The sequence below is a fragment of the Aulostomus chinensis genome, chromosome 10 (genome assembly GCF_037954235.1).
Source record: "Aulostomus chinensis isolate RoL2024-O1b breed Wild chromosome 10, RoL_Achi_v1.0, whole genome shotgun sequence".
Taxonomy (NCBI): Eukaryota; Metazoa; Chordata; class Actinopteri; order Syngnathiformes; family Aulostomidae; genus Aulostomus; species Aulostomus chinensis.
Genome location: NC_141329.1, coordinates 28628974 through 28641528, shown reverse-complemented (window position 1 = coordinate 28641528; position 12555 = coordinate 28628974). Strand labels below are relative to the sequence as shown.

General features: G+C 50.8%; 3 protein-coding genes and 1 long non-coding RNA gene across 13 annotated transcripts in view; 3 read left to right on the top strand and 1 right to left on the bottom strand.

The window, feature by feature from the left end:
* The window catches only part of masp1 (MBL associated serine protease 1), a 16115-nt gene extending 15892 nt beyond the window's left edge, over positions 1–223 (bottom strand). The window contains exon 1 of the mRNA XM_086216930.1: positions 50–223. Within this exon, the coding sequence (XP_086073056.1) occupies positions 50–57 (8 nt within the window). The 5' untranslated portion in view covers positions 58–223. The remainder of the gene's footprint in view (positions 1–49) is intronic.
* LOC147255184 (uncharacterized) overlaps positions 1–2375 on the top strand; it is a 4551-nt gene extending 2176 nt beyond the window's left edge. Inside the window, exons 2-3 of the long non-coding RNA XR_015118236.1 lie at positions 973–1942; positions 2081–2375. This is a non-coding gene — a long non-coding RNA (uncharacterized LOC147255184). The remainder of the gene's footprint in view (positions 1–972; positions 1943–2080) is intronic.
* Positions 2376–2477: 102 nt separating this feature from the next.
* Positions 2478–5284, top strand: clrn1 (clarin 1). The gene is made up of 3 exons (XM_086216929.1): positions 2478–2917; positions 3945–4124; positions 4431–5284. The coding sequence occupies exons 1-3, from the start codon at positions 2665–2667 to the stop codon at positions 4694–4696; spliced, it is 699 nt and encodes a 232-aa protein (XP_086073055.1). The 5' UTR covers positions 2478–2664; the 3' UTR covers positions 4697–5284.
* Positions 5285–5433: 149 nt separating this feature from the next.
* On the top strand, positions 5434–12416 carry mindy4b (MINDY family member 4B). 10 transcript variants are annotated; one of them, XM_086216919.1, is made up of 14 exons: positions 5434–6231; positions 7279–7313; positions 7563–7609; positions 7875–7896; positions 8327–8445; positions 8881–9024; positions 9411–9530; positions 9991–10076; positions 10342–10643; positions 10718–10788; positions 11154–11226; positions 11299–11475; positions 11943–12123; positions 12200–12416. In XM_086216919.1, exons 5-14 carry the CDS (start codon positions 8383–8385, stop codon positions 12369–12371), a joined length of 1389 nt encoding a protein of 462 aa, XP_086073045.1. In that variant the 5' UTR covers positions 5434–6231; positions 7279–7313; positions 7563–7609; positions 7875–7896; positions 8327–8382; the 3' UTR covers positions 12372–12416. The 10 variants fall into 10 exon arrangements, with proteins under 10 accessions (XP_086073045.1, XP_086073050.1, XP_086073052.1 ...); XM_086216924.1 differs by lacking the exon at positions 8327–8445 and having other exon boundaries at positions 7560–7609; positions 10342–10507; positions 10578–10643; XM_086216926.1 differs by lacking the exon at positions 8327–8445 and having other exon boundaries at positions 7560–7609; positions 10342–10507; positions 10578–10643; positions 11943–12119; positions 12200–12361.
* Positions 12417–12555: the final 139 nt, after the last annotated feature.

The window sequence follows — 12555 nt, the reverse complement described above, 5'->3', positions numbered from 1 at the left end:
GTGGGTCAAAGAGCAGCAGCTGGTTGGTGAGCGAGATGCGCTTACTTACCTGTTCATGGCGACAGTGACGTCACCATTGACTCAACAAACAATTTGCAGGGTTTTTTTTCTCGCGTTTTTCTCAGGGCGACTGCATCGATCACTACTGATCATTTTAAAGTTTCATCCCGCGTCTGAAAAAGCTGCTCCGAATCCGAGGAACATGAACGCAACACGACAGCAAAGGGCGTCTAACGAAGAAGAAGAAGAAGAAGAGGAGCGTTCACTCACCTCATGATGGAAACTTCATCATCAGTTGTACCTCCCTCTCTCCCTCTCTTTCTCTCTCGGACCCGCACAGACTTCACTCGCGTATGACGTCACACTTGCGTCATCACGTCGTTCCGTCGATGTTCGTCATATTCAATAAATCCGGTGTTTGCTCCCTCACCACACACACGTGATCTCTCGATCACCGAAGATCCAGCCGGCTAGATTTAGCATCGCTGCTAACCCTTCAGACAGACGTGAGTGACATGTCTGCTGGCTACTTGTAACTCCTCCCCCCTGATGTCAGTGCGTCTCTTCACGTCAGGTGACTGTCATGGGTCAGCCACGAGCCGGGGTCCGGACTAAGGTTCCGAACCGGAGCCGTTGTGAGGGCGGTGCGACCCCGAGACCCTCCAGTTCGACGTTGACTTCATTAAACCCGTTGCTGCTGTCATTCGTGCAGTTACGTCATTGGGCCGCCAGAGGGCGCGGCTGACAACTGAACCTTCGTTTCTGGTCAAAACTGAATTGTGTTTAGTTGGCAGTTATTAAATCTAAAGCTGAGCAGAGGCCCCTCCTCCGTCCCTGGTGGCCATCTTGGATTTGGCGCCCCTCGAGCCTCAGAGGTGGAATTAGAAGGCCGTGAAATCCTCTGGCTTTTTTGACCTCTGTAAGAAAACTCACTCTTTTCCACAAAATGCAGGATTCTGATCTGCTCTTCAGGTCCTTGGCCTGCTGAGCTGTGTCCGTCCCCACTAGACACAACTCATGAAGCTGTCGTGCAGAAGTTCCACCATGACCAACGAGCCGCAGACACGCCTTCCTGTGAGGAGCACGCCACGCTCGCAGCTGGGGAGGAAATCTACGGATTCCTGGAGCGAGAGCAACGGGGCCAGAGTCCTGACAGGAGGACCAGCTGAGGGTCCGAGTCGCCAGTGATAGGCTTGACCAGGAACCCGACCCCCACGATCCTGACGCTGCCCAGTCCATCAACCTGAAAACCGCCAGAACCCCTAAACCGTAACAGAGGAACACAAACAGAGACTGTCCTCTGATTCCTGCCCGATGAAGTTGAAGGCAGATGTTCCTTCATCACTGGAAATAACAACAACAATAATAACAAAAACAATAACAACAATAATAACAAAAACAATAACAACAATAATAACAAAAACAATAACAACAATAACAAAAACAACAATAATAACAAAAACATAACAACAACAATAATAATAACACCAACAACAATAATAACAAAAACAATAACAACAATAATAACAAAAACAACAATAATAACAAAAACATAACAACAACAATAATAACAAAAACAACAATAATAACAAAAACATAACAACAACAATAATACCAACAACAATAACAACAATAATAACAAAAACAACAATAATAACAAAACATAACAACAACAATAATAACAATAACACCAACAACAATAATAACAAAAACAACAATAATAACAAAAACAATAACAATAATAATAACAAAAACAACAATAATAACAAAAACATAACAACAACAATAATAACAATAACAACAATAATAACAATAACACCAACAACAATAACGGCAACAACAATAACAACAACAACAATAACAACAACAATAATGTACTGTACTCACGTTCTGGTGTTGCCCTCTAAGCGCCAGCAGGGTTGTTGTTCTTCTCTATCCTCAGGTGATGCACAAACTCCTCAAAATTCAATAAAGTTTCCATTTCTATTCATCAGATGCACAACTGGCCGCATTCCTTTTAGCCTCTTGTCCTCCATGATTGTAGTTCTTCTGCATGATTGTAGTCCTTCCTGTTTGACAGGTACCAGGCTAAATGTGGTATCGTGGTTTTCCACTATGACACATTGGCAGCAGGAAGCAGGTGGGGACAATCAGAGAGGTCATGCCAGTGCAGTGTCGCCATGGTAACGCCAGGCTGACAATCTGACCCGGTCAGTGGGCTCAGAGGTCAGACGAGAGGGCAAACCAAGTCCTGCCTGCTGACCACCAGCAGCATCACAGCTGGAGCATCTATGAGCTCAGAGCTGCCGCCGCTGAGAGGTTAACAGCAGAAATCAAGCTGAAACATGACGTCATCGACAAGCTGTGAACCACACTGAGACTCCTGCTGGTTTGTCAGACCTCCACTGGGCGGCGCCACCACCACCACTGTCAACCAGCGGAGTAGCTGGCCACGCCTACTCTCGTTGTCATGGTTACTGGAGCGCCTCTGAGCGTCAGGTGTCGTCTCAGCTCGGTGGTTCGTTGGGATCAGCGTGCTGGACGTTAATAACCGTCAGTGTCTCCTTCATCTCGGGAGGAGGAGGTGCTGGCGGGGCCATGCCCTCCCCTGGTCCCCGAGCTCTGGTCCCGGCAGCCTGACACCCCCCCCCCCGCCGGACCGCCATGCCAAGCCGACAGAAGCAGCTCCTCTTCTCCGTCTCTGGGCTGCTGAGCCTCTTCTGCGCCCTGGCGGCCGCCGTGGCCACCGGCCTGCCGCTTTGGCTCGACGGGACCGTGTTGTGCCGGACCGGGGCCGAACTGGTCAACGCGTCCGGAGCCGAGCTGGAAAAGTTCCTTGGGGGGCTGAGCTACGGGCTCTTCACCGGGCACCGGGTGAAACAGTGCGGGCTGGGAGGACGCGCGTCCCGCTTCTCATGTGAGTCAGAGCCGCCGTTTCTCCTTCTTCATCTTCATCATCATCATCATCATCTTCCTTTAAGGATGAAAACCTGAAAAAAAAACAAAAACGTTCGGTTTCGCGGGTCCGTTTTAAGTTCCTTAAATTTTCCAAGTTCTTAAAACCTGATACTCCAATTTTTCACAAATTCAAGAATTTCATGTAATGATTTGTTTTTTTAATCAAACCCGTAATTCTCTAACTCTGAAGCAGGTTGTGACGCAGGTCCTGACGTCCTCCTGTCAATCATTTTAACGGTTAGTCGCAGAGGTCGGAGAATGGAATGTTTTGGGGCGGAGCCTCACAAAACCACTACTTTATTATTACTGGATCAACACAACATCCTCCTTCCCCCAGTCACGACCCAGAAGATCCCCCCCCCCCCCCCCCCCCCAGGAGCTGCTGAGCTCATCAGAACCACAACGGCACCAGAGGTCCAGCAGAGACTGGAGCAGGTTCTCCAGCTGGTACTGGGAAGCCACGTTCTTGATGACCAGATGTGTGTATGGTGACATCATTGTTTAATGAGTAACACACACATACACACACACACACACACACTCACACACGATGGCGGCTTCTGACCAGTGCGGCAGATCACTGGTTGCTATGGGCAACAGCTGCCAGGCAGCACTAATGAGGTCTGGATGGTGATCAGGTTTCAGCCTGACTGGTTATGAAGTGACAAAGCTGCTCTGTCCCCCCCCCCCCCCCCCCCCCCCCACACACACACACACACACACACACAGGGGTCAGACAGCTGATTGGCTGATGTCACAGCCTTTTATTCTCACATGGGTCAGGCTTCCTACTACAGCCAAGATGGCCGCCACTGATGTTGTGTTGAATCCACTTTTCTGAAAACAGGAAGATGTATTTCCCGTAAGAGATGAACACACTTTCCTCCACTGTAGCTCCTCCCCCTTGACCATAAGCCCCTCCCCCCACTCCCTAGTTTGGGTGCGGAGCTGCGTTTTAATGGTTCAGTTCTTCTTGTGTCCCTCAGTCTTCCCAGAGCTGCTGAGTGCCATCCCAGCCGGCCTCCACGTCACCGTCATCTTCTTCTGTGGTGTGGTCGTCCTCTTCTCCTCGGTGGCCACCGGCTTCTTCTTCTTCAACGCCTTTGGCCGACCCTATGAGACGCTGCAAGGCCCCATGGGACTGTACCTGTGGACCTTCATCTGCGGTGAGGAACATGACATCACACGCCACTTCACCTTACTGTTGACCTTCCCACACCATGTCCTCTTCTGTGGCCCAAGAACACGCCACGGTGCCAGGGCACGCCACGGTGCCAGGGCACGCCACGGTGCCAGGGCACGCCACAGCCTCATGTGTCAATCTGGCCTTTTGGGAAATCTTTGCCCATCCCTGTTTTAGTCCCAGCAGATGGGAGAGGAGGCGGACGTGGCGTACCGGACGTGGCGTACCGGACGTGGCGTACCGGACGTGGCGGTAACTGACATGGCGTCTCTGCGTCTGTGTCCTGCAGGTTTGTGCAGCTGCCTGGTGATGATCCTGTTCGCGTCGGAGGTGAAGCTCCATCATTTGTCCCAACGCATCGCCAACTTCAACGAGGTGACCTTTGATTTCCAGACACACAGCGAGCGCTACGACCGATCCTTCTGGCTCTTCCTCCTCGTCTTCCTCCTGCACGGAATCAACATCCTGCTGATCCGACTGGCCGGCGTTCAGTTCCCCTTCCAGGGGAAAAAGGAGGTGGACCTGAGCGCCGGGGGGGCCGACCTGATGTACTGACACCAGCGAGGGCCTGAGTCACCCGGCAGTCACATGACCATTTGTTGTTTCCTGTGTGGGGACAGAGGAAACAACTTGTTCCTGCTGGTGGTTTTTAACATGTAGCAGACAACAATGATGATGGCACCGGTGACATCAGCCGTGGACGACGCCCACCCAGGTGCGAGGGTGGCGCCCTGCAGGTCGCACGCTGCCTGCTGCTGGAGGGAAATATAGCGCTAGAAACACGGAGCTTTCACTTGTGTTCTGTTTCTTCTCCTCACCCCCTTTTGTATCATTAATATTGAGTTCAATATTCAATCTGTTATTGATTCTGAGACTTGATATCAGCTGATCACCTGATTCCCTTCAGCAGCCTGCGATCAATAACAGTTTATTCTTGAGCCATAAAATCCAGGATCAAATCTGACCGGTTTAACAAAGGATAAACGACTGGCGCTGCGGCAAAGGTCGAGCCGATGCGACCTTTGGGGTAAAGTTGTAGCTACGCAGCAGATGTGATCGATATTCTGACTGTAGATCAATAATGTTGTATTGTTGCTGACTGATGTACCTTCACACACTGAATTAAAGTTACGAGGCACCGTGTCACTGTTGTTCCCCTGAAGAAGCTTGGAGCAGAGCAGGCTGAGGGGTCAAAGTAAAAACCTGAATTCAGCAGGAACACGAGATCAGACGGGACCCAGCCGCCGCCGCGCTGCCTGCTCCGAGACGGCTTCTGCCGATCAGTAATCAATAACCATGATGAAACTGGTGTGAGTCCGGATCCAGCAGACGAGCGCTCATCCTGGGGTCTGAGCTCAACTCTACTCAGGCGACTCGTCAGGCAGCAGGAGAAACCTGGAGCCGCACATCTCTGGCTCCTCCCATCATCCCCGGCCCCGCCCGCTGGCTGACCGTCGTCAGGCCTTTCTTCGTCTCGTCTCCTGCAGTGACACCGACACCGCCGGCAACAATGAGTCCTGAGTCGGGTCTCTGAAGACGATGTGGCCCTGCAGGAGGTCGGCTGTGTCCTCGCGGCTTTAATTGTGGTATCTTGTTCAAAAGCGGCAGCCAATTAAAGTCCAGGATTTCATGTGAACCCAGCGGGACGCCAGCTGGACAATAACCCAGGAGAGGGCCGGTTCTGAGGGTGTCCAACGACTCACTTCAGGTCACTCGGCACGTGTTCTAGTGATGTGATGTCATAAAACAAACTGAGGATCAATAAACAGAACCTAGCATGGTTTCGGTTCTGCTGTTCCAGTTGTTCCAGTTCTAAATTGACCCGGCAGGTTCCAGTTCTGATGTGGTCGGCATCAGTGACCTGGGTCCTCATGTGAGGACACATCTTCAAAACAAAGAAAATAATGGCAGAAGAAGAGCTGACATCAGGATGTCCAGAGCAGAACCAGGTTCTGGTGAACTCAGCGGTTCACTGGTTCTGAGCCTGTGAGACACTCAAACCTGCAAGACGCAGCTCAGGGCAGCGGAGACGAGGCGTTAATAAAAGGCTTCCTGACAGTCAGGTGCCGCTCCACTCTGACCAGCAGCAGGTAAGATTCCCACTCCGGACTCCTCACCTCCAAAATTCTCTCACCTGATTTTTCCTTTTACACCTGCAACATTCCCACTCAGAACGAACTCTAACCCTAACAGTTAGGAAGTGAAAAGATTCCTGGGACGTGAGGAGCTCACCTGGTGAGAGACGCCGCGGTGCCGGTCCTCCCCTCAGAGCCAGACGAGGCCCTGCCCCCGTCAGCACTGCTGCTCTGCTGACTCTTCTAAAACGTTTGGGGGAAAAAATTGGATCATCAGAAAAGCTGACATTTTGTTGTGGTAATTTAAGATGAGATCAAGCGAACTCTTGTGTCAGACGTCGTTTGGAGGTTCGTGTTCTCGAAGTGAAACTGCGGGGAGTAAAAATTGTGTTGTATCAAATATTGAACTTTGCTACGGTGGCGAGGCAAACGTGTCATCACACTGAGGACCTTCAGGTCGATTCCCGTCTGTTATCGTTGATGTTTGAGTCTCCTGATGCGGCGGGAACGTTGACTCAACCGCCATGAAAGCACCGGCTTCTTTGTTGCATTTCTGTAAGCCAATCAAAGTCACGGTGGGCGGGGCTAAACTCACTTGACACTTGTTTATTTATTCATATCATTTATCTGTTTATCCTAGCGATTCTTCAGTGACAGAAGCAGGTCGACGCCTTTTTCCCGATGAAATCCTTCGTTGTTTTTAGCGTGTAGCTGCTGCTTGTTGTCGCTTCACACAGCAACTTTGAAAACGCCAGTGCGTGGAAGGAGGAAGAGGCGGAGCACGCGGACGCAAATAATCCCAATCCCTCTTTAGAATATGCAAATGAGGTTGTACATCATTAAATATCCACTGATAGCAAACATCCTCTTGTCTCAAACAACGGAGTGTTTTGTCGATTTTAAAAGTGATCGATATCACCTTGAAGGCCCCTTGATCGGCGCCTCTACCAGCTGTCAGATAATCAGAAGCCCCGCCTCTCAGACGTTCTAGGTGCTACACGACAACCACAAGACAACATCAGTGAGACGTCTGTGAGAGTAAAAATGGTTCCTGTTTTTCAGTTAAAGACCAAAGAGGCGTGATGTCACAGCAGCAGGTGAGATTTAACGCTGTTACAACATGTTGTCTTTTTCCTTATGGGGCTGCAGAGCATCATGTGACAGATGGGGGAGGGGCATCAAGTCTGAGAACGCACTGGAGGCAAAGTCAGTCAGATGACACGGAATGTTTTTACAGGAAGAGAAAAGACACTGAAAATACAGATTCATTGACATAAATTAACAATGAACAGAGACACTGTGTGTGTGTGTGTGTGTGTGTGTGTGTGTGTGTGTGGATGGAGGAGGAGCTCCAACAGATCCTGGACCAGGTGTCAGAACTGCAGCGATGGAGGTGAGTTTTCTGTCTACTATCAGTGAGTCTGTCATCAGATTTCATGCCTCCAGAAGATCAGGACGGAGGGATCACGGGGATCCACTCATTCACTCCATTGAGTTCACGCCGTTTGGAGTCTGATGACATCAGACTGACAAATCAGGCAGAGAAATCTGATCTCTGGAGTCCAGGAGCGACTGCATCATCACGTTCAAAAATAATTAACGTTTCATATTTCAGACACGGATTGGAATTCAAACGTTGTCTGTAATTCTACTTGCAGGCTGGAGTCAAAACATGAAAACGTGAGTACAAAATCATTGATCGCCTTCTAGATGTCTGTGTTTAACGAGGACATGCTTGAGTGGCTAACTTTTAGTGGGACACGTCACCATGGTAACGCCCCTCCTCTCGTGAAGGCAGGCATTGACATTCGTTAGTCACCCCCTTCTGGTTGTTGTGGTTCACTGCAGTCAGTTCAACTTTCAGCGTCTGGTTAGTGTAGAAGAACCTGATCCTGTAAAAACACCCCCCACCCACACACACACACACACACACACACACACACACACACACACACACACACACACACACACACACACAGACTCAGTATTTGGTTTCGGTCTCACCTGTTAAGTTTACACTCAGGAGTCTAATCGGCAGAAACACCAGAGGACGAACAGTGAGTCTCCATCACACATCCGCCAACTGAGTGTGATGTTGTGGTCGCCATAGTAACGCAACCCGACCACAGAGGTTCAGAAGGCAGCAGTTAGTTGCACTTGTCGGTGATGACGGACCACCGGCTGGACTACATCCAGCTGCTGCAACAGGAAGTGGACAAGAATCCCTGCGTGAGTCGTCTCATGTAGTTACGCATCAACAACAATGTACTAACAGGTTGTGTGTGTGTGTGTGTGTGTGTGTGTGTGTGTGTGTGCGTGTGTGTGTGTGTGTGTGTGTGTGTGTGTGTGTGTGTGTGTGTGCTGGGTGAAGCCAGGGTCTAAGGAAGGTTAATGAATCAATGAATCACTCATCCCGCGTAGATCTACTGACGTAGAACCGCCTGGCTGCTGTAGAACCACGCACACAGAACCGTGCCTCAACGGTCCTCTTTCTATTTAGCATGCTAACATTTGCGAAGTAGCGCTGACAAACTGAGGCTGCTGGAATGTTAGCAGGAAGATGGCGCCAGGCCTCCTGTCAGGGGACAAGAGTTGATATTGTGACGTGTTGAGGGGCGCCTCAGGCGGGCACCAGCAGGGTTCATGTGCTCCTGTTCCTCTCAGAGGCTGGTGGATGCAGGGAAGGATGAGGACCAGGAGGAGACCCCGCCCCCTTGTAGGACGCTGCCAGCTCTGTGCTCCATCCCCAAGTGTCTGGTCGTCCCCCCGGGCCTCGGAGGGATGCCGGTCACTCCACAGCTGACAGAGGTGACGCCCAAACACAGGCTTTCACGGGTCACCTGACACCACTTTATGTAGCACTAACTGGGTTGGGTGATGTATGTTTGTCAAAAAAAAAACAAAAAAAAAAGAGGGGGGGCAACACTTCTTCTGCCACTAGATGGCAGCACCTGTGACCAAATCACAACTGAAGCACTTTTGCGCTACTATGGGTTTTTCCTTAATTCAGTCTGAATTCTTGCTTGTGTTGTACGTCGCTTTGGATAAAAGCGTCTGCTAAATGAAATTGGAGAATTGTAGAATTGTACCACGGCGCCCAGGTGATGTCACCTGGTTACTGGCTCCATCAGTTCATCACACGTCTTCTATACGATGTGAACAATGATGTTCTCACCCGGTGTGTCCTTGTGTAGAGTCTGAGGAGGATCCTGTTCGGCGGAACGTTCCATGTCTTCAGCTACGAGTGGAGGAGGTCCTTCTTCCAGTTCAGAGAGCCCAACTCCGAGTTAGCGTACGCGCTGGAGACAGACAGGGTGAGCCCGCCCACCCATACAGCTCACACCTCGCTAGTGATAATGTGTCATCCAGGTCATGAAGGTCAGCGTTCTGAGGTGATGTCGGTTCCTTCTTCAGACAATCACGTTCACAAACAGTGAAACGTGCTAATGGTCGTCTGTGACACTTGTTGCTGCCAGTTCTTTCATTGCCAGTGGTGCTAGCATTTCAACGCTAGCATTTCAACGCTAGCTTTCGCTTCAGTAAGCATTTGAGGAGTCACTGAAGTTCTGCTGGTTCTGTTTCCATACATTCATGATATCTGGGCACTGACAAAGATCCATAAAACATAAAAAGGAGATTTTTTTTCCATCAAAAGCTTCAGGACCCATGGAGGCCCCTGGACCCCATGTTGAGAACCCTCACTTAGTCTATGCGATGACGTCATCATGTTAACTTGGGTGTGAGTCATCTCACCTGCTCAAGTGTGTCTTTCAGGGCGGGGCTCAAGCCATTCAGATGGTTGTCCAGGCTCGTATCATCAAGCACCTGCTGTTCAGCTCCGACAGACCGTCGCTGCTCAGGTAAGATGATCATGACGTCACACACACACACACACACACACACACACACACACACACACACACACACACACACACACACACACACACACACACACACACGACAGAGTCAGCTAGCTTGGTCAGACTCAACGCCACCACTGACGTAGCTGTAGAGAAAACATAAATGCAAAAGGTGTGTCAAGGCAGATGGCGCCTATCCATCGCCATGGTCACCAAATGTAGTGTAGAGATGGCGAAGTGGTCAGTCTACACATCATGTCTCCAGCCTGCGTGACGTGGCCCGGCGGGACCAGGAGAGGGCGCTGGCGGCAGCACTGTCCGACAGTCTGTGGCTCGCTGGCCAGGAGCTCAGTGCCACCGTCGCCTTGGTAACCGAGGACTACTGCACCACACCTCACCTGGACTACAAACTGGACGACTTTACTGAGAGGGTACAGTGGCGCCTCGCCATCACGCCTCTGACTACTGGCTTTGTGCCAATAAAGGTGCATCTGATTTCAGCTGCAGCTCTTCACCTTCAACACCAAGGACGACGCCAGGAGCTTCCTGCTGCATCACATCCAGCGCGTGAGTATGACATCATCACTGTCTGACGAGGTCGCTGGGGAAATAACCTCAATCAAGGCTGACGTGTCATCTAGTTCACTGCGGAGGGAAGTCACGGGGTCATCCTCTTCCTCTACAGCCTCATCTGCTCCCGCACGGTCGACAGGTAAGCAGGTGTTAGCGCCCCCGCAGGCCGCAGTGCTCAGAGTGAAGTGTGAGGGAAACAGCAACGTCATCCAGGACCATCTTTGGTCAGTCAGATGATCTGCTTCCTGTTGAGGAGCGTCTTAATACTGATCATAAACGCTCTTCTTAATATTCACTCATTTGCTTGTTGTCAAGTTTCCTGTCTGACAGAAGCAAACAGGAAGTGACACGAGCAGGAAACATTCTGACAGTTTTTCTTCCCAAAAGATCAAAATGATTATTGGACTAATGAGAAACGGCGGATCAGGTTATCTGGTCATCAGACGCTCAGATGAAGCTGGACTGGGGGATTATGGGAAGTTGAGAACTCTTTGTGTCGTTCAGGCTCAAGGAGGATCTGGACTCCGCCTCCTCGCCACTGCTCTCCATCTCTCTGGGAAACTTTGTGTGCCGTCAGGTGAGCAGCTGCTTCACGTCCCCCTCATTAATTATACAAACGCAACGTCACGGCGTCTGTTTGTCTCTGCAGTCGCTGCTGAACCTGCTGCTGACGGGCAGAGCCAGCTCGCACCTCTTCAACGGGACTCTGTGCACCGCGGAGGACGGCCGGCCTCTGGCGCGCCCCCTGCAGGGCATCCTGACACGCAGCGACGTGGGATTCCTGCACTGGAGCAGAGAGCAGATGGAGCGAGGCAGCCTGCCGCAGGTCACGTTCCCACTGGCGACTGACCAGAATTTAGTCTTTAGACTGAAGATACAAGTGTGTTGCTTAGATATGACATCACTTCCACAATGAGGTCTGTTTGAAGTTCAACAGGAAGTGATGACTGAACCTCCACCAGTCCGGTGTTTACTGGGGGATCTGATGTAGAACTGGACCTGCTGGTATCTTCAGCTGCTTGTGATTTCAGGTCTCTTACCTGGAGACCAGAGAACCAGACGTTCTACCAGGAGAACTTATTTTGTGGTTTTACAATTCGCACCAACGTTCTTGGTTCAGTTTTGACAGGATAACCCTTGAGATGTAGCTCGTACCACAGAAACAATCGTGTCATCAATAAATAACCCGCTGCTGGTTGGACGGAATGTTCCGTGTTGTTCCGCTGACAGCTGACTGGGAGGTTATGATTGGTGACTGGCAGGTGAAGTGACTCCGCTGGGCTCCTCCTGCAGGTGGGGAGCATGTTGAAGACGCCCCGCCTTCCCATCTGGCTGTGCTGCATCAACAACAGCTTCTCGGTTCTGTTCTGTCCGACCCGCTCCCTGCTGTCCGACTGGAAGGTGGAGCATCTCTTCCAGCTCTTCTTCTACAACGGCCAACTATCGCAGAAGGCCACGGCCAAGCTGAGCGTGGGTGAGGACGCACGCTGCCTCCCTGTACGCTCCCCGTCACATCCACTGTCACATGACCTCTCTGCCTCCTCCTACAGATACTCACTCTCACCACTGGGAGGCGTTGTCTCAGGTCCCAGACGGAGACCCAGAGAAGAAGTTTCCCTCTCTAGAAATGACCATCAGGACCAAGTGGGACGGCGCCGCCATCGGCTGGAACGGCACTGCGCCCTTCTACTAGAATGGCATCACCTCACCATAGCGAGCTGATCCACCAGCAGCTGCATGTTGTCTGACGTCAGCTTATGAGTAAACAATCACCATGGAAACGTTGTTGTTGCATCTTCTTTTTTAATGTCATCGTTCATGTATTTCTATTGATCGTCTCCTGCAGCTGAGACCTGCTGTGGCCACAAGCCGAGAACTCGTTCCCACATTGGAGTGTTTTACCTCA

Bases quoted from the DNA above. Each gene is read 5' to 3' on its own strand.
- mindy4b (XM_086216918.1), top strand. The intron at 9,025-9,410 runs GTGACGCCCAAA...GTCCTTGTGTAG, and splicing joins TCACTCCACAGCTGACAGAG to AGTCTGAGGAGGATCCTGTT. The intron at 10,077-10,341 runs GTAAGATGATCA...TCATGTCTCCAG, and splicing joins GACAGACCGTCGCTGCTCAG to CCTGCGTGACGTGGCCCGGC.
- clrn1 (XM_086216929.1), top strand. From the start codon at position 2,665: ATGCCAAGCCGACAGAAGCAGCTCCTCTTCTCCGTCTCTGGGCTGCTG. The intron at 2,918-3,944 runs GTGAGTCAGAGC...TGTGTCCCTCAG, and splicing joins ACGCGCGTCCCGCTTCTCAT to TCTTCCCAGAGCTGCTGAGT. The intron at 4,125-4,430 runs GTGAGGAACATG...TGTGTCCTGCAG, and splicing joins CCTGTGGACCTTCATCTGCG to GTTTGTGCAGCTGCCTGGTG.